At 47.7% G+C, this 25,322-nt stretch overlaps 2 protein-coding genes across 10 annotated transcripts in view; one reads left to right on the forward strand and one right to left on the reverse strand.

Annotated features, from left to right (window-relative positions):
- The window catches only part of FLVCR2 (FLVCR heme transporter 2), a 56,670-nt gene extending 43,755 nt beyond the window's left edge, over positions 1 to 12,915 (forward strand). Inside the window, exons 4-11 of one of the 3 annotated variants that reach the window (XR_006705162.1) lie at positions 433 to 500; positions 1,684 to 1,787; positions 5,126 to 5,236; positions 6,401 to 6,506; positions 6,657 to 6,768; positions 7,351 to 7,406; positions 7,660 to 7,776; positions 11,193 to 12,915. Coding sequence is in view for 2 of the 3 variants with exons in the window: in XM_045451584.1 (XP_045307540.1) it covers positions 433 to 500; positions 1,684 to 1,787; positions 5,126 to 5,236; positions 6,401 to 6,506; positions 6,657 to 6,768; positions 7,351 to 7,406; positions 11,193 to 11,273 (638 nt within the window). In the remaining variant the exon portion in view is untranslated. The remainder of the gene's footprint in view (positions 1 to 432; positions 501 to 1,683; positions 1,788 to 5,125; positions 5,237 to 6,400; positions 6,507 to 6,656; positions 6,769 to 7,350; positions 7,407 to 7,659; positions 7,777 to 11,192) is intronic. The other 2 variants (XM_045451585.1, XM_045451584.1) reach the window with 2 other exon arrangements.
- ERG28 (ergosterol biosynthesis 28 homolog) lies at positions 12,824 to 25,212 on the reverse strand. 7 transcript variants are annotated; one of them, XM_045451589.1, is made up of 6 exons: positions 25,091 to 25,211; positions 22,281 to 22,444; positions 19,155 to 19,249; positions 16,575 to 16,718; positions 16,103 to 16,221; positions 15,231 to 15,974 (listed from the first exon to the last, which is right to left on the reverse strand). In XM_045451589.1, the coding sequence occupies exons 2-6, from the start codon at positions 22,411 to 22,413 to the stop codon at positions 15,776 to 15,778; spliced, it is 690 nt and encodes a 229-aa protein (XP_045307545.1). In that variant the 5' UTR covers positions 22,414 to 22,444; positions 25,091 to 25,211; the 3' UTR covers positions 15,231 to 15,775. The 7 variants fall into 7 exon arrangements, with proteins under 7 accessions (XP_045307549.1, XP_045307551.1, XP_045307545.1 ...); XM_045451588.1 differs by lacking the exon at positions 25,091 to 25,211 and adding an exon at positions 24,432 to 24,546 and having other exon boundaries at positions 19,159 to 19,249; XM_045451591.1 differs by lacking the exon at positions 25,091 to 25,211 and adding an exon at positions 24,432 to 24,536.
- Between the last annotated feature and the right edge of the window lie 110 nt (positions 25,213 to 25,322).

A 25,322-nucleotide genomic window follows, 5' to 3' on the forward strand; every position in this document is an offset into this window, starting at 1 on the left:
AAAGCACCTGCGGAAAGAGTGGCATCAGGGATCAAAGGTCTGGAGCAATCTGGAGACGGGACAGGTCATCAAGAGAGATGAAGATGTCCAGTGGTTCTGATGATCCCACAGGTCAATAGGTCAGTGCTTAAGAGGAATGTATTCTGCTCTGGCTTGGGAGTAATGCTTTCTAGAGCCCGTGTCTCCAGGCCAGGGTTAAAAGGATCCGAGGGCAGTGGCGTGTGGCTAAGAAATGGTTTAAATGGTTGCTTTTGGTTGCTTTGGAGTATTTCTTTGACAGAAACTGCAGAGTAGCCTTATACTTTCTGAGGATACCAGTCACAAAGGCAACAGGGATAAGAATTTCTGACCTCCTTAACTGCTGGAGGGAGAAGTTAGCCCCGGCCCCGGCGGAAGGCTGTCCCTAATGTTGTTTCTCCCTCCCTCTTTCAGGTCTGAATGCTGGTGCTTTTTATGCCTTGTCAACTCTGCTGAATCGCATGGTGATCTTGCACTACCCGGTAAGGGAGTTCCCTCGGTATGCTGGATCTGTAGAGAGTGAGATTTCTGTCCGGCTCAGCAGGAGCTGGGGCAGTGGTTAACCCTAGTTTCCCCCAGTTCCAGGCAGCATGGTACGGTGGTATGCTTATGGGATTTGGAGAGAGACAGCCCTGGGTCTCATCCCTAGCTCTGGTGGCACTAAATTGTGTGACAAGCTGGTTAGCCTCTCTGAGCTCTCGTTCTCCTCTCTACAAAAGAAACATAATCGCTTATTGAAAGAGTATTTGTAGGATTAGAAAGTAAATAATACCGCGTGTGTGTGTGTGTGTGTGTGTGTGTGTGTATTCATATATACATTCATATCTATTATATGTATGTAAAGTACATGGCATGGTGCCTGGCAATATAGTAGGTAAACATACATACATATAGATCACATATGAAATATTTAATTTGTAAAATCGGGAGTTGCTCATCTGGAAGCATTTCCTAAATGTTGCCAGAACCAGCAAGGGCTGGATCCTGGGAATGGGATACTGAGTGTCCTAGAGTCCAGCCCTCTTTTGAAAGGACAAAGGCCTCACACTTGCAGACGTGGGAGGCCACTGTGGCTAAAGTGTTCCTGTTTTGGGGTCTGACAGGTCTGAATTCAGTTCCTAGCTCTGCACTTAATAAATGTCTCATGACCTTGGACTAAGTAGGTGAATCTCACTGTGCCTTGGTTTTTTCCATCTGTAAAGTGGGGAATATTGATTCCTAACCTTATGGTGGGAATTTTCAGAAGTAAATGAGATTATATAACTGCTATCTTCCTATTCCTTTTGGCACTGAGAGCTCAAAAAAACTAAGTATGGAATATTTGAATATATATGTATTTTAGTTTCCCCATCTGTGAAATGGGAATAATGATAAATAAGATAAAAGGATTGCTGTAAGGATTAAATGGTTAAAAATCTGCTGCAAAGTAGGTGTAAGGACAGTTTGGTTCACCTCAGCATCCAGGATCATGCACACACATGCAGGGTTATATTCGGTTGGAAGGAGCAACTATTCTGGGATTCTCTCCCCACCGGCAGCTTCTTAAAGGCCATGTCACCCTGCTGAGAGAGTTGCTTGCCCTTGCCCCTTCACCTCATGGTGACTGTGCTCTGTCTGATGTCTCATCCCATTGCTGGGTGATTGTTGGGGCTGTGGTTTTCCCAGGGGGAAGAAGTGAATGCTGGAAGAATCGGCCTGACCATCGTCATTGCAGGAATGCTTGGGGCTGTGATCTCAGGCATCTGGCTGGATAGGTCCAAAACCTACAAGTAAGTGACCTCCTCTTGGACTGAGAATTGGGGGCCCGTGTTTCGAAATGACATATTCATCAGCCACATGGCTCCAAAGGTTTGGGTGCAGCAACTGGGGGGTCTCAGTGGTCAAGTGGTTCACATTTATCTTCTCTGAGCCTCAGTTTCCTCATTTATAAAATGAGGGAAACAGTCCCCATCCATGGGGATCTTGGCAAGGTTAGAGATGGACATGAGGCCTCGCACGGTACTTTTCCCTATCCCTCCGTGTGGTTTGCAAAAGGGGCAGATGAGGGAGAAATGAAAAGGAACATGGAAAGATGCCAGCAGCTAGAAAGTTTATGGAAGCCCCAAAGAGCGATGACGAGGAGGTGGTGCCACTGCCCATTCCCTTGGCTCCCTGGCGGATCCCAGGGGGTAAAGCAGGGCATCTGAGCTTCCTCTGATTTACATTGTATCGTCTTGAGATTGCTTATACCTCCTTGGTAAATTCTGTGATGTGCTTTGGGCCTGAATGCCCAGTGTGTTTCCAGGAGCCCAGAACAGTGTTTCTAAGATTTTAGTGTATGCCAGGCTAATCCAGGACACTTATTAAAAATAGATTCCTGGGCCCCGCCCTCATGGATGCTAATTCAGTAGGGGAATCTGCATTTGTAAAAAGCAACCCACCCTGGTGCCTCAGTGCCACAGCCGGGCTTGGAGAAAAGGCTGTGGAGAACAGGAGACCCAACATCGTTCCCTTCTCGGTGCTTCTGTCCAGTGCTCTGCACCCACTGGGTGCTGGTCGGCTGCTTAGTGGCCGGGGTTGTCCCGCACTAGGGCAGGGCGGCTGCTGTGTTGAGGCCTCCAAAGTCCCCAGTGCCTGGAGGCGACAGACGGTGGCAGACCTGTTCTCTGCCACACAAACCCGCTTCTGTGGGGCTCTGGTCAGACCAGGTCTCACTCTGGCTGCCCTACACAAAGGCCAGTTGAGGCCATCCCTGGGGATGTGGCCGCCTGGCTGGACACGACGTGGAGCCTGGCTTGGCTTAATGACTGCTGGTGGAGCTTGGCCGCCACCTCGTCTCTGCCATCTGTCAATTGCTTGCTTCGACCAGACATGAGAGCAGTGAGGTCTGGCCCTCCCGCGAACCGGCGAACAGCAGTGTCCCTTTATCCAGGGCTTGCTCTGTGGCAGGAGAGGGGAGGGAGTGGAGCGTCAGCTGGGCTGGAATGTGGGCAGCCAGATGATTGAGAAGAACTAGAAAATACAGTGGAAGGGCTGGGGGAACACTTCAGGGCGCAGACACCACCCTTGCCTAGGGTCGCTGATGTCTGACTCCTGCAGTCAGTGGGACACATTCTCCCCCTGCGCTCTGACCCAGGCAGAGAAGGGATGAGAGCTCTGTGACCTGCTCCTTTTGGTGCCAGTTCTCTTCTCCCTGAGGCGCCCGGATTTGTCCCATTGGTTTGGAGGCTGGAAATTGGGTGGTCAGATCCCTTTATTTCAGGCTGGGACTACATATAGGTTTTCTAAAGGGGTCAGTGCTTTAAAACGAAGCTATGGTTAAGCAAATATGGCAGAAGAGGAGCTAAACTGATATCCATGAAGTTGCCTTCTGCGGGGTGGGGAGTGGGGGGGACTAGATGAGGGTGCAGGGTGGAGGATGAGGCAGCTCCTCTGTCCTCAGCGGCTGCTTTTTTTTTTTTTTTTAAACGTTTACTTAGTTTTGAGACTGAGAGAGACAGAGCATGAATGGGGGAGGGGCAGAGAGAGAGGGAGACACAGAATTAGAAGCAGGCTCCAGGCTCTGAGCCATCAGCCCAGAGCTCAATGCGGGGCTCGAACTCACAGACCGTGAGATGGTGACCTGAGCTGAAGTCGGATGCTTAACCAACTGAGCCACCCAGGCGCCCCGCTTTTTTTTTTTTTTTAATGTTTATTTATTTCTGAGACAGAGTGTGAGTGGGGGAGGGGCAGAGGGAAAGGGAGACAGAATCTGGAGCAGCCTCCAGGCTCTGAGCAAGCTGCCAGCACAGAGCCTGATGCGGGGCTTGAACCCACAAATTGCGAGATCACGACCTGATCCAAAGTCGGACGCTTAACAACTGAGCCACCCAGGCGCCCCCTCGGTGGGTGCTTTAAAGCCCCAAGTAGGAGGGGTGTCCTTTGCACCCTCTGGCCTTGAGCTTTTCCCAAGAGGTAACCCTGTGGTGTATTTGAGTGTATTTGTGTAATAGTTTCTTTCAGTAGAAAGGGCATAGGTTTCAAATCCAAGTGCTGGGTCCAAATGCCAGCTCTGCATTTACTCAGGGGGTGACTTCGAATAAGTAACTTAACTGGTCGGAGCGTCAGTGTCCTCATTTGTAAAATTAGGGATAGTCCTACATTTCCTGCAGGGCTTCTGTAAGGCTTGAGTGAAATAATAAATGCAGGTGAAGTGCTGAGCAGAATTCCTGGCACCCAATAAATGCAGCATTAGTTTGGTATGACTGTAGCATACATCTGCTGGCATCCCCACCGTGTTTCTGGCTTCAGGGGAGACGAGTGAAGCCTGTAAGCTTTCATTGTCTTGAGTCCTCATTTTCGTGGCAGGAGGCAGAGGGATGTGCAGAAGCAGGAGAGGGAGAGGAACGCGGGTCCAGCTGCAGGAGTCAGGGCTGCTAGAGTCGTGAGTGGGCATCATGGGAGAAAAAGTGTGGGAGGGACACAAGCAGGGTGAGCCCTAAAGAAGCAGCGGCAGGTTGCCAATGGTCCTTCTGGGGGGACTGACAAAGGGAAATGGGGAGTGGGCAGAGCTTTCTCACTCTGACTTTGGAGACAAGCACTTAGTTCAGACAAGCGAGTGGCAACAGGAAGAACTTTGAGATGACAGACAGACTCTAAACGGCAGATCGCTGCCCAGCATTGTGATGGGGTCTTGGGGCAAAGCGGATAAGCGGAGTTGGGTAGCTTCTGGGGATAGTCCTGCACGCCACTGCTGCCTGACCACCGCTGATGTTTGTTCCGTAGTTTTGGTGAAGGGTGAGGAAAGGAAAGGGTTGTGTCCTTCTTGCTTGTGGGGCAGCTTGATCTTGTTGAGCGGGTTCTGCAGGCGGAGAACACACATGCAGCAAGGTGGCTTCATACTCTTCTGGTCTTACCCTTTGTAGCAGTGGCCATGGTGTAATTAAGTGACTATTTGTGTGATCACCGGTTCAGTGTCCATCAACCTCATGGACAGAAAGTTCTGCGAGAGCAGATGTCCCAGCACACAGCAGAGGGCTTGACACACAGCAGGTCCCCAGTTGATACTTGTACAATGAATAAATGAATGAATGAATGATCCTGTTAAGGTCAGAAGTGTATGACTCCATTTCTTTGCCTCTGCTTGTAGGGAGACAACCCTGGTGGTCTACATTATGACTGTGGTTGGCATGGTGGTGTACACATTGACCTTGAACCTGGGACACCTGTGGGTCCTGTTCATCACTGCTGGCACAATGGGGTAAGTTTCACCTCTAAACTGTTTAACTGGGAAGCAGCATCCCATGGCTCCTAGAGCTGCTGACATCCTGGAAGCAATGCTGATCTCTTTGCTGACTTCTCATTGACCTCTGGAGATGTGGAAATCTTGCCCAGAGGCCTTGTTTATGTGTAGTGCTGCAAAAGGCTGTCTAATAGGGCTTCCATGCTATTGGGATGGAGTTTGTCCTTCACAGACCTCACAGAGGCTAGGAAATGTTCGGAGTCTCTTTTAGCTCTGCCTGGGACAATGTGGAGTCATAGAAAGTACACAGGGCTAGGGATCAGAAAGCCCGCGTCCATGTCTCAATTCTGCCGCTGACTGATGACAGGTACATCACTGAACTGCTCTGAGCCTCAGTTTCTGCATCTTTAAAAGAAGATGAGAGTGGCCTGTCTTGTAGAGTTGTTGCAAGGAGCGAGAGAGAAATAGATATGAAAGCAGCATGAAGTGTGGTGCAGGTGTAAGAAATTAGAATTGGAAATTTCCGGACCTGTTATATGAGGAAGCCTAGGAAACAGCACACCTTCCACAGGGATCTCTGCTTAGCCTCACATCCCAGATATTTTCCTGTGTGTGTGTGTGTGTGTGTGTGTGTGAGAGAGAGAGAGAGAGAGACAGAGAGAGAGAGAGAGATGGTGACAGAGACAGACACCCAGTCTTTCTCAGCAGGCGACTCTCCAGAGGGATAAAGGAGGATTCTGAGCTCCTCCTTCTAGGTGTCAAGAGCCATGGAGATGCTGTTCAGTGTCCAGGGACTTCCCACTCCCAGCACAGGGCTTATGGACCTTTGACACAGAATTTCTCAGCTGAGGGCTGAACACTGCAGGCATCCCCATCCCTTCTGTAAACACTGATCTTGTCTTTAACTGATGGCTGGAACTAGAGGAAGCAGGGGACTCCAGGAGCCTCAGGAGCATGAAGCCTACATATGAACTTCTTCCTGACCTACAGGGGTATCTCTTTCCTTGGTATGACCACCTGGGGGATGGCCTGATTATTCAAAGGCCTGGAAAGTCTTGATGGCAAGAAACGAAACAGGAAAAGGAGTTCTAAGGGAGGAGGTGGGCTCCTTATCCTCCTTGTTCTTGAAGTTCTCCATCACCTTGTCTTCTTCATCACCTTGTTTCTGTGATCGGCCTTCAGCTTCTTCATGACCGGCTACCTTCCCCTGGGATTTGAGTTTGCTGTGGAGCTGACATACCCAGAATCAGAAGGCATGTCGTCTGGCCTCCTTAATGTGTCTGCCCAGGTAGGGCTCTTATTTGGTGGTGGCCCTAAAGCAGTGGCTCTTTGTTCCCTACCTGACTTGGCTGGCATAGGCATTGCATCATGGCGGCTCAGTTCTTCTGTGGGCTAGTTGGCTGGGCCCTTGTTTCCAGTCTTCTTGGTGCCTTTCCAGGTATTCGGGATCATCTTCACCATCTCCCAGGGTCAAATTATTGACAACTATGGAACCATGCCCGGGAACATCTTTCTGTGTGTGTTCCTCACCCTTGGAGCAGTCCTCACTGGTGAGTTGGGGCCTCAGGACAGGATGATGCTCAGGCTGCTCATGGGCTTAGGCTGTTGGCAATTTGAGACCTCAGTGTTTTGACTGATCATACAGATTGGGGGATACACATGCAGAGGGGCAGAAGGGAAGGCTTGTTAGGAAGTGTGTTTGAGAGGCATGTTTTTAGTGGAATGAGCCTGGGTTTTGGTACCAAAAGACCCTTGTTTGCATCCCAGACTATAACACTGACCTCCATAGCTGTTTGACCGTGGGCAAGTGGACCAACTTCTGGAAGGCTCACTTTCCTAATCTATAAAATGGGGGTTGTTGTGAAGATTAGAGCAATGTGTGCAAACTCCCTGGCAAATATTAGTGATCTATAAATGAAGGCCAATTTCATCATTGGCTTCTGCCTGTCAGGGACATCAGTGATCCCCAGGCGTTATCAAGTTGGCAGGTGGAACCCCCATTTCCCTGGAATATCTGAAGTAGGTGACCCTTAGGAAAATGAGGGCTCCCTTTCTTGGGTGAACTTGACCATTGGTCTCCTTAATAACTCTTGTGTCTCTGTTGTCGTTCTTTTTCAATCCCTTGACCTCAGCATTCATTAGGGCAGACCTCCGGAGGCAGAAAGCAAACAAAGAAACTCCTGAGAATGTGAGTATGTGGGAGCTTGCTTTGCTGAGAGCTGGGTCCCAAGCTTTGTTTGAGGATGTGGCAGCATGGGTGGGCCCAGGGGGCTCCTGGAGTGGGCTGGTTCTCTGGATGCTGTGAGATCAGCTCAGCTCGCATAAACATGGTGCCCAAGAGTTTCCTTGGTGGGTGTTTCAGCACGGTTTTTGTGCTGTTCTTTCCCGGACTCTTCTTCTGCTTCCTTCCCTTCTCCTGGCCTCCCTGCTGTGGTCCCCAGAGCACGTCACTGTTGTCACAGTCTGCTGAGCAGCGCCCACTCCTTGGATCCTGAGACAAGTCCTGAGACCCTGGCTCCACTGCTTTCAGCCTTGGGGTCAGTGGCTGGAGAGGAAAGGTGGGAGCCTACCTCGACCACAGTGGTGGTGGACTCAAATCAGTGGCTCTCCTGGCAGGTTACAGCCCCTTAGGCAGTGCCATGGGGATGAAGGGACCTGCACCAGTGGACTTCCAGTAAGGCTCTAACAGAAGTCAGGAAGCAAGAGCTGATGGTGATATAGGGGGAGGAGTGAGAGTATGATCTAGAACAGAAGACGGTTTCCCAACTGCTTTAATCAGCTGGGAACTATTTTAACCAAAATGTTAGGTATCAGATCTGAGCCAGGATGAAAGCGATTTCAAATCTGAGGAGTAAAAGTGGGATATTACTTAAAAAACAAATAAACACCCAAAACCTATTACAGAAGTAATACATGTTCTTAGTAGAAAAACTAAAAAATACAGAAATGTATACAAAATTTAAAAATCATCCTGTATCATCACTAGAGATGAAATGCTGGTTGTTTTACAATTACTTAAATGTTTATATCTACATAGAATAGGTATGTGTATATATTTCATATTTATATATGGATATGTGAATATTTTTAAAAGAAAAATGGAATCTTCTATCGCTTTTTTTTACTTGTTGTGAACACTTTATCAGGTCATTATTCTTTTACAATACGCTTTTTTTTGTCTTCAAGTTTCTTTTTCTTTAATGTTTATTTTTGAAAGAGAGTGCGTGCCCAAGCAGGGAAGGGGCAGAGAGAGAGGGAGACAGAGAATCCCAAGCAGGGCCCATGTTGTCGGCGCAGAGCCCGACACAGGGCTCAGACTCACTGTGAGGTCATGACCTGAGCCAAAACCAAGAGTCAGACGCTCGATCGACTGAGCCAGCCAGGCGCCCCTATAACATGCTTTAAATGACTGCACAGTGTTTAAATGAGTGCACGTGGGTAAACCATGATTTAACAGTTTTCCTGTCCGTAGACATTAAGGTTGTTTCCAATCATTGTTATAAACAATATCGTGAGTAACGTCCCGGAGGCTGAATCTTTGCGCGTGTTCTTAAGCACAGTGTTTCCTTGAGAAATGGATCCATGGTCACGCACATTTTAAAGACCTTGATACGTGTTGCCAAACTGGTGTCTAGAAAGGTACTATCAAAACTATCAATTTGTATTGCTATAGCAGTGTATGAGTACCAATGTTGAGGATATATCGTTTTGGAAAACTTTGCCAATTTTCCAAGGCAAAAAATGGTACCCGAAAGAGGTATAGTTAGCATTGTAAGGATATGTGTTGGCAGATAGAGGATAACCTTTAGTTCTCTATTATTTGTCTTCTGATATCACGCTGTAGAGTTGGCAGGCTGCAGCAGGGAGCAGTAAATTCAGCGGGGAGGCAGGGAAAGCCTCGGAGCAGAAATGCCATTCTCCAGACTGGCGTGAGGGCTGTGGCATTGCCACGGCAGAGATGGGCTTTCACCTGTGCCCGTGTAAAGGAAACGATGGTTTGGAACATTTTGGTGAATATATAGTGAGCCTGGGTAATAAAAAAGGAGAGCCGGTAACAAAACAGGAGAGATTTCTTGGGAGAAGGTTTTAATTTGGAATGTGACATATTGTGTCAAGTGATAAGAGATTTTGTTTACTCTGTAATCTGTGTTTATGTTGGCAGACATGGGCAAACACGAGGAAAGAAAAGGTCACCTGTTAATCCTAGCACCCGGAGATAACCTAGTAACATTATAGTCCGTTGTTAAAGTTGTTTTCTTTGGGTTTGCTTGTGCATATTGGTTTCCCAAACTGATTGTTTACTTAATGTTAGCTTGTCAACTTTTCCCCAGTTACATCCTATACAACTCTCTATTTCCATTTCCTCTTGTTTAATACTTAGGTTGTTCCACTATTTCATTATTCTTGCAGCGGCATCTTGGTGCACACAGACCAGGTTTGTTAATCAAGGTTGGAGTTGTTGGCTCACTCACCTTCTGGATGGGGTATTGGAAATAGCACTGAGTAGGAAGAGGAGACAAATCTGGGGATCGTGCTCAACCGTCTGTGTCCCTGGATAACTCACCATGCATCTTTGGACCTCACTTGCACCTGAGGAGGCTTATTGGCATGGGAAGGTCAGAGTCATGGTGGGTTGACACCCAGGGAAGCCAGGGCTGTTACAGGGCACCCCTCCACTGGAGCCCAACACTAAAACCCCATGGCAGTCAGTGTGAGACCTGGCCACCACCACATGAATTCATCATCAGAGCCAGGTAAAAAGACAGGGCGCCCGGCAGATGTGGCCAGAGCTTCTCTTTCTAATCTATGAGATATACAGTTTTGGAAAAAAGAGACAGAACTGGCTTGGGGCTAATGACTAACCTCGATGATGAAAATCTTGGTTTGGGTTTCCATTTTTCTTCCAGTTGGTAGTTTTCAGCCAAGAGACGGTGGCTGTACTTCTGTCCCCACTAAGCTGGGTTTCTGGTTGTGATTTCAAAGTGCCAGCTCTGGAGAGGGCAGGCATGTGTGGGCACACACGTGTGTGCCCGCGAGAGGAGAGGGGCTGCCTGGTTGACTTAAGCAGGCTGCTGGTTGCCTGAACGAAGGCTACTCATGGCTGAAGTTGACCTGGGGCCAAAAAATTAGCAAGTGAGAATGGGGAGGTTGGGTTTCTACAGCTGTTGACGTACGTTAGCCTCAAGACAGTCCCTGGGGGAGAAGCACCATTTGTCCAGTTGGCACTGGACTCTAGCTGGGCTTGTGCCAAGGTCTTCTCACTAACTGGATGCACACTCGAGGTAAGAAGCAAGGGACCGCATGGACTTAGGGACCCCACAGGATGACTTCCTGGCCATACTTAGTTCCAACCCCACCTCACATCCTTTCCCCGAGAAAGTCAAAGCCGCACTGACCCCAAGTCTTCTTCTCTAGGCATAAAGGGTATAGAGATATTTTTAGCCAGTGAGTTTATATGCATCCTGCCTTTATACAGATTCTCTTCGATGCATCCATTCCCTGCACATTATCCTAATACTCCTCGTCCTGGGGGCTGCCTCCAAAGGAAGGTAGTCAGAAATTCCGTGGGAGTTGCAGACCCGGCACTTTGGATAGCTCCTTGGTGGCCGGTCCAGATGAGTTTTAGGCTGTCAGAATGGGGAGGGAGAGCGGGCTCTGCTATTTCATTCCTGAGAGGGAGCCCGGAATGGCACTTGGAACAGGATGGTTTGTGGTCCCTGTGGCATCAGAGAGAGATGGCTTTCTTGGCTTTTTTCTTTGAGGATGCTGTGATGGTGTGTGTGTTTAAAGGGCACGCTGGCAAGGACTGGTTGCTTTTCTTCCCTTTGTTTACTCTTGGGGCCGCCGAGGGGCCTCTGGCTCTTGGTTTTCCCACTTTGCCACTGATTATGGTCACTAACAGGCAGTCGTTCCGGCCCAGGTGGAGTCTTGCCCCTCTTCACCCACAGGGTTGCCTGCTTGTTTTGCCTTGCAGAAACTCCAGGAGGAGGGGGAGGAGGAGGAGGAGGGCAATGCCAACAAAGTACCCACCATTGTGTCTGAGGAGCACTTCTGAGAGAAGAAGGTGGTGGCGACTCAGGGAACACCGACGGCACCCCCCCTCCCCCCCCCCGCCGCTTCTTCGGTCAGCATTCACTGCCAGCACACAGGTCTTCACCGGAGCAGCTTTTGGAGGGAACCGGCTGGAATATCTGTGGCTTGGATGGCGGTGCCTCTGCCTCCTGGAACCCATTCAAGAGCTTGCATGGTCTGGTTGGGGACGATGGCACCTTTCACCAAATGCACACTCCATTCCCGCCCCCTCCCCCTGGTGGGTTATGGGAGCTGGTGTTGGGAGAGGCTGGTGGAGAACGGTGCTGCCCTGTCTTCCCCCTTCCCCTCCATCCTGCAAAGAGAGAGCCTGCGAAATTATCGCGGAAAGGAAGCTTATTCAGGATATTAACTTTTTCTAGTGTCTTAAGACCCTTAGAAGCCCAGTCCTAAGGAGAGGCAGCTGCTCCAGATGAGGGGAATTTGGGGGTCACTGGCCCGGCTGCTGATGTTCTGTGGGAAAAAGCACCATCAGAAAAAAACTGCATCAGAACGAAGCCATCAGGACTTGGCCTCGTTTCTCCTGGCCTGAGGTTGGGGTCTGCTTCCAAACCCTTTCCTAAGAGCTGATCAAACCAAACATCAATAAACTTGACAGAAATTTTGCTGTGGCCATGAAGGAGAAACCCATTTGGGAGAGTGAGCTGCCTAGGTGTGTGAGGGCACCTGTGAAGGCAGTTGGGGACCATGGTAGCTTGATTTGGGACTAAGTTCTTTTCTACAGAGTCTCTGCCCAGGGACTTCCGTGTGGGTCATAGTCCCCTCTGATGCCTTCATGTGGACACTACCTTGAGAAACTCCATCAGCCTCTGCACTTGCTTTCTCTGAAGGGAGGGAAATCCCAGCCAACTTCCTGTAACCTTTACTGAGAGCTAACCTTGATTCATCCCATGCTGAGAAATCCACAGCTGCTTCTGCGAGATGAGAGGAAAGGGGCAGAAGGGAAGCTGGCCCTTGAAATGGGAAGTGAGTCTGCTTGAATTAAGTGCACCTGCCTCCGGAGGGGACAGTATTCTTACACCCACCCCCTCTTCCTGCCCTCTTCCAGCAGTAATCTTTTTTTAAATCAGATATTGTGAATTTAAAGGGAGTCCCTTTAAACCAACCCAAGGTGACTTCCTCTCCTGCCTAGCCTGCCGTCTGGCTCTACTCATGGCCTTGGGTGGTGTCCCCTGAAAATAAGACATTTCAGTAATTTCTCCTGCGTGGTGAACAGCTGTGATCCTGACCATGGTGCTGTTTGGCTGTGGCCACTGCCCCGGCCTTGGCAAACGGGAGCAGCCTGGGTCGGTTGGCAGCAGTGCCGGGGTGCCCGGGCCACTGCCTGAGGGGAGCCAGGTGTGTGTGTGTGTGTGTGTGTGTGTGTGTGTGTACGTTCTGGGTAATAGAAGAAGTTCACACTTCTGGTGGGGGGAGTGATTGGGGGTGGAAGCAAAGTGGAGAGAAAGCGTGTCTTACTTTTGATAAGGAGAAAGGTGCTTATTCTTCAGCTCCTTCAAACTCTTTAACAGAATGTTTACCAGAGCCATTCGTTCCTTTAAGAACATAATTTGTATTTTCTGTTTGTAATGCCAGATGTTTTAAGGCAATAAAAGATTCTCCGAGTGGTCTGCCTTGTCATCAGGTGGGGGCGGAGGTGCCTTTTGGCACAAGAATGAGAGTCTTGCCCATTTCCGGTGCGGGAGGGGCTGGGGCGAGAGGAGCAGCTCCTGTGGCCTTCTGCGGAGGTGGGTCCTCTGTTTACGCAGATGTTACCATCCCAGTGGGTTACTTTTTAAAGACAAGGCAGTAAAAGTGAACGTTGGCCTACGTGGTGCCTGGCAACTCGGCGCCCAGCACGTGACCCTGACCGCCTTCTGTGCTGTGTGTATTTGCAGACGGTCCACTCGGGGTAACCGCTGATACAGAGCCCACTGTGGTTTCTGGCTCTGCCTCAAAGCGTGGCCGAAGTATTTGTTCTAGGACTGTACCCTCCTGCCCTGGCCAGAGTCCACGCTTTCGGCATCTGCCGTGGTGCTGCCACTTTTCTTCTGATCTGTCCGGCCAACTGCCACTTCTCCCCTCCCAGGTGCGTTCACCCCGTACTGTGATCTGGACATGCTGTTATTGGCTTTCTGTGCATTTCTTTCCTGGAAATTGCACTGTGTCTGTGGCATTCTGGGACCATTATCTGTTAGCAGTTCTTAGCTGGAGAGACATTACGGATTCTACTTTAAATCATCTCGGAAGGGAGCCAAGACTGGCGGTTAAAGAAATAGAATATTCAAAGTATCTTCCAACTACTCTAAATCGTCTCTTTGGATCCTTTGAGATCTTGTCTTTGCTCGTCTGGAATCACATTTCTATGACGTATGCTCAGAGGATCCGCATCCAACTCATGCATGTTTTCAATTCACTTTCTTAGGTGGGTTCCATGTGGATCTACACTAACATGCAAACTCTGCAAAATCATTGCTTTTACTACCTCCTTAACAGTAGTTGGTGAGGGAGGGATAGTCTGTATCCCTGAGCTATTTTTCTAGACGTCGTGTTGGCATGTGAGGCCTGGTATTGCTGCAACCGCTTTTGGCACCATAAAGGAAGCCAGCCTGAGGATGAAACCAACACAGGAGGGCAGAGCGGAGTCAGATCAAACCATTCCTGAAGCCTATAATCCACTGAACTTCTCAATTTTGTGAGCCAATGTTATCTTTATTGTTTAAGCTAGTTTAAGACAGTTTTGTTCTTTTCACCTAAAAAGCCTTAACTGATAGAGAATTCCCAGTGCATTTAAGTATTTATTAAGCTTAAAGTATTTAAGCTTCCTATCCTGCCTTTGCAAGTCCCCTGCCTCCCTGACCACTCACCTTTCTCTTCCCAACTTCTCTACTTGGTTCTTACTCCTTCAACAAGACGGTTCCTACCTTCCAGATGCTGTTCCCTCTGCCCTAAATGTCTGCCTCCTATATGAAGACATCTAATGCCTGGGCATTCAAGGCTCAGCTCAAATCCCATCCCCTCAGGGAGTCCTTTCCTGATAATCTGAACTGTGCACCCCCTACCTTCTTGATCATAAAACTTTGTATTCTAAATTTTTTTTTTAACGTTTATTTTATTTTTGAGAGAGACAGAGACAGAGTGCGAGCTGGGGAGGGGCAGAAAGAGAGAGGGAAACACAGAATTGGAAGCAGGCTCCAGGCTCTGAGCTGTCAGCACAGAGCCCGATGTGGGGCTCGAACCCACAAACTGTGAGATCATGACCTGAGCTGAACTCGGCCGCTTAACCGACTGAGCCACCCAGCGCCCTAAAACCTTGTATTCTAGAGTTCTTAGTGTCTGAAGTTGTTTTCGTGTGTTGCTTTATTGATTGTCCATTACCTTGACTTCACTGCAAGGGCCACAGGAACAGGGACATTGCCTGGGACATCATTTCTCTCTCTCAAGTGTCTGGCCTGGAGTTAAATGTTCAATACTTTGTTGATGTGATGAATGGGTTCTTGAGTCTACACACTGTGTGTGGGCCCCGCCAGTGAGGAGCCCCTCAGAATTCTGTTTGGAGGGCAAGTACCTGCTCCAGCCCATTATCATTGGGGTTTCAAGCTCTCCTTTCCATGGTTAGGCAGCTGTTCCTTCCATGCTATTTTCTGACTCTGCTTTCTCAAGAAACTGTTTCTTCCTTAGCAAGAAAACAAGAAAGGGTCCTCCTGACCGTTCAGTTGTGAACTCAGAATCTTGAAGGTGGGGAAGGAGAGGCAGACTGGACTTCAGGAGAAACGAACAAGTGACCAGACGTGCCAGCGGCAGCCAGGTGTGCCTGGGTCCTTGAGCTGTCCTACTCATTATGGTGTATTTGATCCACAAAATGCTGTGATTCTCCTCTGCTACAGCTCAGAGGAGGGCAGGAGCGCTCCTGGCTTAGGGAAGGTCAAAGTACAAGGACTGATCCAAGCACGGGGTTTTTCTATTTACTACAAAATTCGTTACACAAATACAGCTGACCAGAAGGTCTAAAAAGAGCCCAGACTCTTCCAACCCCGATCCACTTGTAGACACAAGGATATGAGCCATGCTCACTCACAGGGGAGCCCTTCTTAGAAGAACTGCCCGTTTCTCGGATGGTTCAGAGTCTCGGGTCCAGCAGCAGAGAGGAGCCCGACCTGGGAGGGCAACCCCGAAGCAGCCCTTGGAGGCTGCTGCTCTGGGCAAGGCAGCAGCTGTAAGTTTCACAGTTCACGTGTTCCCACCATGCAAGTCAGATGAAGGGATGAAAATAAAAGGGAAAAAGCAGAAGGCTGGAAAAGGGTCCTGGAAGAGGCTGCTGGTGAAGGAAGGGCACACAGTGGGTTTCAAAGGTGCTGGCAGTTTCTTGGTCTGGGGGAAGGTATGGGGTATCCACCTTAAAATGATTCTTTAAATTGTTAGTACACATCATATGAAAGTTATACGGTATCGTAAACATTATTAAAGAAAAGCCCCAAACGTAAAAGGCTAGCAGGGGGTCAGAGGGCTCAGGATGGTGCAGAAAAGAAGAATTAAAAGAGGAGGGAGGATAAAGGTAGGGGACAGCAAAGGTGGAGGATGGGGTCTTGGAGCTGGTAACGTTGGCCTCAGTTTCTCTTCTTCTGTCTGGATACTGGTTCTACTTCTAGGTACCGAAGCCCAACTAGCATACCCAGGATCGAGAGACCTTCAACACAGAGAAAAGGTTCGTGGCTGACACAGGCACAGCACTTTCTTACACCCTTGTGTGTCTGCCCTCTGCCCCAGCCCGAGGGTGCAGTTCCTGCGGGAGGTCTGGGGTGCTCGGATGCTTACTTGCCACCATCAGGGGTGCCAGGACGCCAATCGTGGGAGCTGCGGTCCCAAAGACAAACAGCTCGGAGAGGAAGTGGCCCAGGGCGAGGAGGAAGGTCCAGAGTGTGATGTGGTACAGCCTACAAGGGAGCAGACAGACATGAGAACAGAGGCGATGCTTGTGGGGCGCTGAGGAAGAGTAGAGGTCTGGCTCCACACACACAGAAGCCAACCCAGGGAGGCGATTATGGCTAAAGGGAGAGGAGACTTGGGCCAGAGAAAGACCTATCTGCTCGACCACATCGATTTATCCTCTACTAGGGCAAAACGGAAGGTTTCCACTGCTAGACTGAGAGTGCGGTTCAGGCATCCAGAGTGGGTTTCTGAGTCGTGGCAAGGTGGTGAAGCCAGCTACAGCAAAGTGAGTCTGGGTTATGGCAATCCTAGCAGTATAGACAGTTTCGGATCAATCACACTTACATATTCTACTCACTTGGCTCTGTAGTCCACGCCCACCTGGCAGGTATATACGAGGGATGCCACAGAGTGAAGGGCCTGAATGGGGCATGAGCAGCAAGGACCTCTGTGGGGCTTTTAGACGCTCTTGCAACGTGGGCTGGTTATTTAGTATCTTAGCCTAGGAAAATGGTGGAGGACACAGTGATAATCTCATGGGAAGAGAACTCTTTCCTCCATTTTGACCAAGAGGTGGAAAAGAGGTTATAGGACGACTGACCACATGGATTGGAGATATCTTTTTTTAACTATGAAAATTTTAAAATTACGAAATACCTTAAACATACAAAACATTGTTGATAAGAGAATATTCTAATTAACCTGTATGCAACCAATACCCTGCTCCAGCAAATCTGGATGTTTTGACATTTTTGCTGCAGATACTTTTTCTAAGAAACAAAATATTACAGGTAATCAGTTAAAGCATTCTGTGTATCCTAATCCCACCTGGACCCCCTTCGCATGCCCCCCTCCCTCCCTCCCTCCCCAGAAGGAACTGATATGTTAAATTCGATTTTTATCATTCCTGTGTATGTTTTTATACAGTCAATAAATACGTATGTTTGGGTGCTGAATTTGAATTTCTGGTTAGGAAGGAAATAGAATCCCAGTGTAGATCAGAAGAAATGGACCAGCGTCCCAGGCTAAAAAAGGCTAGAAACAGAAGTCGGCATTTGTGGCTATCCTGTGTTGGAAGAAGGGGAAAGGAATGGGTGATGATAAGGTAAGTCTCGTTCCAAAAGCACAGCAAATGAAAGATACACCTCTTACACCTATTGGCAATTCTTTATCACGTAAAGGTCTTTAAAGGAATTAGTCAGTTCTTACTCCCTCCCAGTCACCTTGAGAGGTACAACAGATATACTGGTTTCATCTTATACATAAAGAGACCAAGATGCCAAGAAAGTGAACAACTGGTCCTTGAACAAAATGGGTTTGAGCAGCAAGGGTCCACTTTTATGTGGTATGTGGATTTTTAAATATTTATTTCGAGAGAGACAGAGAGAGAAAGCAGGGGAAGGGCAGAGACAGGGAGACAGAATCCCAAGCAGGCTCTGCCCTGTCAGCCCAGGGCCCAGGAGGGGGCTCATCTCACGAACTGTGAGATCTTGACCTGAGCTGAAATCAAGAGTTGGATGCTTAACTGACCGAGTGACCCATGCGCCCCTACATGTGGATTTTTAAAGATAAATACAGTACAGTACTGTATTTTTTCTTCCTTATGATTTTCTTAAGAACCTTTTCTCTGGTTTATTTTATTGTAAGAATACAATATATAACACAGATAATGTACAAAATATGTATTAATCGACTTTCTTATCAGTAAGGCTTCTGGTCAGTAGTAGGCCATTAGTAGTTAAGTTCTGGGGGGCGTCAAAAGTTATATGTGGATTTTCAACTATAGGGAGCCACTGTTCCTAATCCCCATGTTGTTCAAGGGTCAACCGTATAATGAACTTGCAGCTACAAAAATAGTTACCAGGAGAACTGAGACAAGAGCCCATTTTCTTGTTTTCATTCTTGGGCCCCAGGCTGTTTCCACTAAACCACACTGCTTCCAAAAATACATGTCAATCTAGAACAAGTCAAACTATAGTTTCAAGTTCCAAAAAATAAAAATAAAAAAAAATTTAAAAAGTTGGGAGAGATCGCAGGGTTAATAGCATTGCTTCAAATCCCACTTGAGTTGGCCTTCCTCAGTTCAAATTAATTGGGACTCTAATATGTAGATCTGCAAAATCAGGAATGAAAACCATTATCTCCCAGGGCTGCCAGGAGACTTAATCAAGGTCATGTGGATAAAAGCTCCTGGCATAATCAGAGGTGTTCGGTAAATATCATCACCTCCTCTTTTCCCAAATGCTGAGAGCTTGGATATGACAGAAAAACATTTTAGTGTGAGGTTGGTATTTTGGTGGCCTTAGCCACTGACCGGAGCAAACTTTCCACTTTGGTTGTGGTGAGGACGGTTGGAAAGGAAGCTCGAGCCCCCTCCAGTGGTCAGCACCGGTTACAGCATTATGTAGACAGGAGGCTATGACCCTCTGCAAATGGTCCGCGGCAGTGTGACGACCCTAGAGGCAGAATGTTAGGAGTCCTGGGTTCTCTTTCACCCTCACATATGGACTCTGCATAGGCGCACAGCAGTTTACTTGTGGGTTCCTTTTCGCAGGGATTGTGATTTTTGGTCATTCCTACTTCTTGAGGAATGTGAGAATAAGGTATATGTGGGTGGCTGCTCTAAAAAGAGCACACTACTCTACTTCTGGAGCAGAGAAAGGCTGATTCTTTAGTAAAGGAGTGGAGGGATGTGCTGCAGGCCACTGGGTCAAGTAATAGCCAGTTGCTACCAACTTCCAAAGAATTTTCAAACTTCAAAGACCTGTTAGGCCTATTATGTTTTTTTGGCTTGGAAAGAATAGAACCCATTAACGTTTTATTATCCATGTTCTAGGCTAATGTATGAACATTAGCAGGTCTCCAAGGGGAGGGGCACACTGGATATGCCTGGCACCTGATTTCCAACAAGGGATGCTTAAGCTCTTTCTTCCCTTACATACGTCTTGTTGTGGATGTCGATGGCACAGAGGCAGCGAATCACTGATGAGAGTAGGGTCCAGATCCCAAAGGTCCGAGCTTGGAGGCCATTCACTGTATAGTAGGAAAAAGCAAGTGTTGAGAGGGTGAGGGGTGAGGTTCCCTCCAAACTCCTCTCACCTCACTGGTGGTTCATGGGAGGCAGGCTGCTAAGCCTGAACTCTCTTTGGCTGGGCAGAGGGGAGGCTCTGGTGCTACACATGGGAACTAGAAGGAATGGAAGGAATTCCAGAATGAGAACGGCTTAGCTCCTCTTCACATGTCTACAGTTGGGTGGGGGAATTTCAAGAGGAGAAACCCAACGAAGGGCCCACTTAGGCAATAACTCCTGAATGCAGAAGTTTATGCCTCTGCCCTGGAAGCCACTCAGGTGCTGGTGAAGTCCAGCAAGTCTGGGTCAGCACACGTTTGGGGGAATGTTGCACATAGTGGTCTGTCAATACAAGATGTCTAGGCGGTGTAAGCTTTCAAGGCTGAGGCAGGAGAGGACTCAGAAATCCGGGGGCTTATCTAGATGCTCAGTCTGGTTTTGAAGAGACCGAAGTCTTCTCTTGGATCCAGATCTGTATTATTTGAACAAAGGCCAAACCGAGCTGCTTTCCTGTGCACTTTGTACTGGAACAAAACACTGCTTGTTTGGTGTTTGCTGTGGCCACCCTGCTCTTGGTGGCTTTGTTCTGATACCGCTGTACTAAGTATCTTGTCCTGAAAGTATTGATCATAGTCCTCCATAGCAGCGGTTCTTGACCCTGGGTATTTATTAGAGTCAACTCCATTTCCCAAGACCTGGGAACCAGACCAACTAAATCATATTCTCTGAAGGGTACGACCTGGGCATAAAGTATTTTCTAAAAATCTCTCTCTGGGTTGACTGCAATGTACAGCCATTTATCTAAGGCATCCTGTGGCCAGGAATGCCACAACAGTGAAAGTTTTCCTTTGCTGGTCTACTGAGCAAGAGAAATTGTAAGGGACAAGACTGATAACTGAAAGGTCTATTAATGTTTATTTGGGCTTTAAGGATTTTCCATCCTTTGGAAAACCAGACAGTGATACCAATTTCATAACCCTGAAGGCCTTTACGTGGTAGTAAGGTGGGAAAAAATTCCAAATGCCAAATATCTAGTGGGCGGCCCTGGAAAGCTGTGATTTTTTTTTTTTTTTAATTTTTTTTTTTTTTCAACGTTTATTTATTTTTGGGACAGAGAGAGACAGAGCATGAACGGGGGAGGGTCAGAGAGAGGGAGACACAGAATCGGAAACAGGCTCCAGGCTCTGAGCCATCAGCCCAGAGCCCGACGCGGGGCTCGAACTCACGGACCGCGAGATCGTGACCTGGCTGAAGTCGGACGCTTAACTGACTGCGCCACCCAGGCGCCCCAAAGCTGTGATTTTTATAAACCAGTTTGATAGCCTTTCTGATGAAAAGATTGAGGAAATATCTCTAGTTAGTGAGATACAAAAGTGGAGTATCTCACCAGCCCTAACCACACTAGGCACCAAGTGACGTTCTACGGGATGTTCCAGAATACTGTGGTTATCAGCAGAGTACCATGACAGCCCCCAGATTAGGAGGGGGGGAAGACAGTCTCTACTTCTGGGCTGGAGATAAGACACCCACCTACCCACCCACAGTTCTTTTGCACAGCTATATGCCCTTGAGTGAACCACATGACCCCTGGACTTTTCTCTCTCAACTTTAATTTTTTTTTTTTCTACAAATTTCTGTTGCTTAATGTTTATTTATTTTTGAGACAGAGCATGAACGGGGGAGGGTCAGAGAGAGAGGGAGACACAGAATCCGAAACAGGCTCCAGGCTCTGAGCTGTCAGCACAGAGCCCGACGCGGGGCCCGAACCCACGGACCGTGAGATCATGACCCGAGCCGAAGTCGGCCGCTCAACCGACTGAGCCACTCAGGCGCCCCTCAACTTTAAATTTAAAGGATCAGACCAAGGGTGCCTGGGTGACTCAGTTGGTTAAGTGTCTGACTCTTGATTTTGGGTCAGGTCATGATCTCACGGTCCCACGTCGGGCTCTGTGCTGAGTGTGGAGCTGCTTAAGATTCTTTCCCTCCCTCTCCCTCTGCCCCACTTGTACGTGCTCTCTCTCTCTCTCTCAAAAAAAAAAAAAAAAAAAGAAAAAAGAAAAAAAAGGACCAGACCAGGTAATTTCTGCAATCCTGTGCATCTACAGTCATCAGAAGGCAGTGTTTGAGGGTGAAAAAGTGAACTGTCCCACCCACTCTTCCAGGTTCTAATGAGCCTTAGCCTACTTAGATTCACTTTATGTGGAGATGTTGCAGAAAAATGAGCTAGGTCAGGGCCCAAATCTGGGTTAGCTATAAATGTGACACAGAATTGTCAGCTGCGTGAAATGATCCTGCAGCTCAAACACCACTACCCCACACATCGGTGCAAGGAAGCGCAAGCTGAAATGTGAAAATGGTCTCAGCAGAGAGGCTCAGGAAGCTGGGACAGGCCACCAGAGGCCTTCTAAGCTTCACTTTGGGAGACCAGCTCAGAGGAATGTCGGGTATCATCTCAGGGGCTCTTCACGGTTTGGGAAGACTTTGGTTTTATAACTTCCCATTTGCAACACAGAATATAAACCATTTGGGGCACAACCTAGTTTCTGAAGAGGGCTGAGATAATATGAAAAGCTTCTTTATAGCTTTCTAGTGGGGAATCCCAGAGTCACCAAATAATTCCATTTCCTCACTTGCCCTTGTAATACTTTTTGTATTACCTGTAAAACGTATAGGGCAGTATAAAATGAATGAAAAGGTATTCAGACAAGCTTGGGGGGAGAGGGCCAAGTGCTATCCACAAAGTCTATTGTTCCACTGGCTGCCAAAAGTTAGGTTAGCCAGCATCAGAATCACCTGGAAAGTTAGGAAAAACTACACCCTTGGGTCCCATTCAGGGGTGGGGCGAAAGTTTCAGGAAATAAGTTTGGAGAAGAAAACGGGCAGCTGTGCTGTTTGTTCGTTTTTAAATTTCCTAGGTGGTTCTCATGGACGGCCTGGCCTAGGAACCACAATTTAGGCAGCTCCCGCAAAGGAGGCAATTCTCTGACTTCTTACCGAGGTCTGGCTTGCCGGTGTAGAGCTTTTCGTAGAGAAAGGTGTGGTCTCGGAAGCTCTGCAGCGCGTTTCCCATGGCTATGATGGACACCATCACCAGCCAGCTTCGTAACACGTTCAAGAAACGGCTCATGACTTCTGGCCAACCCGAGAGGGCTCTTTGCCTTGGAAACAAAGGCAAAAAACGTGAGACAATTAGTCTACTTCAACCATGAGCTCTCTGACTTGTGTAGTTAACCTGTATCCCACTCCTGAAGGCTGTACTAAGTTTATCTGGGCACTTTGTGAATTGCTTTCTAAGTCTCTGAGGCTCATCTACCCTCAGTTATCTTGACATATTATTGTTACTTCACCGAAACCAAAGGGTGCTAACCTTTACCTAGAGTGAAAAAGGCTAAATAATGCCCGGGGCTGGAAATGGTAAACCTAGCCAAAAAAAAAAAAAAAAAAAAAAAAAAAAAAAAAAGAAAAAAAAGGGGGGGGGGAGAAAAAGGGAACGGATGAAAAGGAGGTGTACAAATTTTACTATAAATTAATAAAATGGTCTCTTTTTTCTTTAAAGTTTATTTATTTAGAGAGGGAGGGAGAGAGAGAGAATCTCATGAACTTGGGGCTTGATCTCACACACTGGGAGATCATGACCTGAGTGGAAATCAAGAGTCAGATGCTTAGCCAACTGAGCCACCCATATGCCCAGTGATAAAATGGACTTCTGAGTAAGACTTCTAGAAACTGGTCTCAATATTTAGTTACACTAATAGTGGTGAATCAACAGTATACTTTGCAATAAGTGACACAGTACTTATTTTTGTCTAAGCAACTTCTCCACAATGTTAGCCTTTTCTCTTGGTTGGAATCAGTCTTTTGCTATCTTTACTCCTAGCCTAGTTTTTTTATGTCATTCTTTTTAAGGCAAGTGGCTCAAAGGTGACTGTAAATCTACCAATGGTTACCTGCCGGGCTATTGATGACAGATCCTTCCAAGCCTTATATATTAGCGTGGAACCTGTGGAGTACGGGCAATATTTACACTCTCAGATTTTTTCCTACTCTGGTTCTCAGGTACATCAGGCTCCATAAGCTAAATGATATAAAAGTTAAAAATAAATAAGCTGCCGTGACTTGAGAACTAGCAGGAAAATTACACAGAGAACCAAACAGCAATGTTGGTGTTGGGTTGTAAGAAAAAGAGTAACAGCTAACAGTTATTGGGCACTTGGATAGGCCGTGCACTTTGCCAAACACCTAACATACATTATCTCATTTAATCAATCCTTAAACACGGTGGGTAGGCACTATTACTATTTCCATTTTACAGATGAGGGCTGGCACAGAGACATTAAGGGATTTGCTTGGTTCCACAGCTAATATATGGCAGAGTAGAGATACAAACCATGATCTGTTGGACTCACACTGCAATACTGCCTCCCTGAGAATAGTTTGATGAAGTTGGTTTTTTTAAATGAAATTTCCATTTTTAAGGGAGACAAACACACTATATCCACTTCTGTCTCAAAGTTGTATACAAAGTACTTACATGGTATACTTTTTGTTTTAAAAAAATGAACCCTTGAGGAGCAATGATTTCAATCTACTTGGTTTAAATAAAACTCCCGTTAAGAATTTAGTAATAGAACTACTTCTCATCTTCACTGTGGTTTTGTTTTGTTTTGTTTTGTTTTGGGCTGCTTTTTTGCTTTCCCCACAGTTTATCTTTTGTCAGGTTAACTTCTTGGGCCTGAAGTGGTGATAAACTATCAGGCTTTTTTTTTGTCACTCTGGCAGAAGTTTCAGTGTCTTATGCTACACAGTTGAAATAGATATTAAAGTCAGCAATGGCCTGACAGTGTGAAGCACTGAAAAGAAAAGAAAAGAAAAGGAAAGAAAAGAAAAGAAAAGAAAAGAAAAGAAAAGAAAAGAAAAGAAAAGAAAAGAAAAGGAAAGAAAAAAGAAAAGCTCTAGAGGACGAAGCACGAATCCCTCAGGGAATGGTAGATCACAACAGTGGACCTAGTTGAAGTCCAGAGAGAATAGAGCTTTACTGGAGATCACAGGCGTCACAGCATGGGCCAAGATTCCCTCATCTTTCAAGATATCACCCCCCCCCCCCCCCCCCCCCCCCCCCCGCCCACCGCCTCCTTATTTTCTCACCATTCCTCAGTAGGGGACTCGCGCTTTCACCTCCCAGGGTCAGAAAAGCCTGATGGAAGGCCTCATCTTTGAGAGAACTTCTGCCCATCTCACGGAAGCTCTTAGAAGTCCCCACGATAGCTGATGAGTGCAGAACCTCAGCACTCTTCCGAACTGCTCCACCAATCGCTCTCCCCCAAATTCCCTAAAGCTTTAGGGCCTCCTAAAGTATCCAGCATCTATTCTCAAATTTTCTCCTGGCCCGGCCCGGCAAAGATGTGGTGTTAAAACTAGTCAGGAGAGAGAGAGAGGTTCCTATCCTGCCCCGGTCATTCAGCACCTGTGTGACCCTGGGTGAGAAATCTGCAAAATGGAGCTTAAAAAATACCTATCGCAAGGGTTATTGTGAGAATTACATGAGACAGTGAAGGGTCCTTGCCCTGGGCTAGGCTCATAGTGCCTGCTCATTCCTTCATTGGTTTCCCGAACCTACCATGCCTTCCTCCTCTTCATAGTCCTAGCTCCTCCTTCTCAAGGTCTCTCGAACCCCTTGTCCCCCAGAAGGTTGCCTCCCAGGGATCTTCCTTCCACCCCACCTCTATTTTTCCAGACTCTCCGGATCCTCTCAATCAGATGGCACAAAAATGCCTCCCTCTCTTTTCTCCCCATGTTGCGCCTACCTGGTGACCGGACCCCCAGCTGAGCAGCGGCGGCAGCAGGAAGAGCAGCAGCAGCAAAGATCCAAAACAGCTCCAGCGAGGAGTCCACCTGAGCCATTTGTCTTCGCCCCCGCCCACAGCCCGGCTCCAGGATTGGGTCGTTTCCGTCAGTCCTCGCTCTGATTGGCTGCTCCGGCTTTGCTCGAGCAGGAGATGGGGCGTGAATCCCTTTACTGCCAATCAGCGGGTGCCG

The sequence above is a fragment of the Leopardus geoffroyi genome, chromosome B3 (assembly GCF_018350155.1).
Source record: "Leopardus geoffroyi isolate Oge1 chromosome B3, O.geoffroyi_Oge1_pat1.0, whole genome shotgun sequence".
Classification (NCBI taxonomy): domain Eukaryota; kingdom Metazoa; phylum Chordata; class Mammalia; order Carnivora; family Felidae; genus Leopardus; species Leopardus geoffroyi.

Bases quoted from the DNA above. Each gene is read 5' to 3' on its own strand.
- ERG28 (XM_045451588.1), bottom strand. The intron at 19,250-22,280 runs GTAAGAAGTCAG...CCTACTATACAG, and splicing joins CACCGGCAAGCCAGACCTCG to TGAATGGCCTCCAAGCTCGG. The intron at 15,975-16,102 runs GTAAGCATCCGA...TCTGTGTTGAAG, and splicing joins GGCACCCCTGATGGTGGCAA to GTCTCTCGATCCTGGGTATG.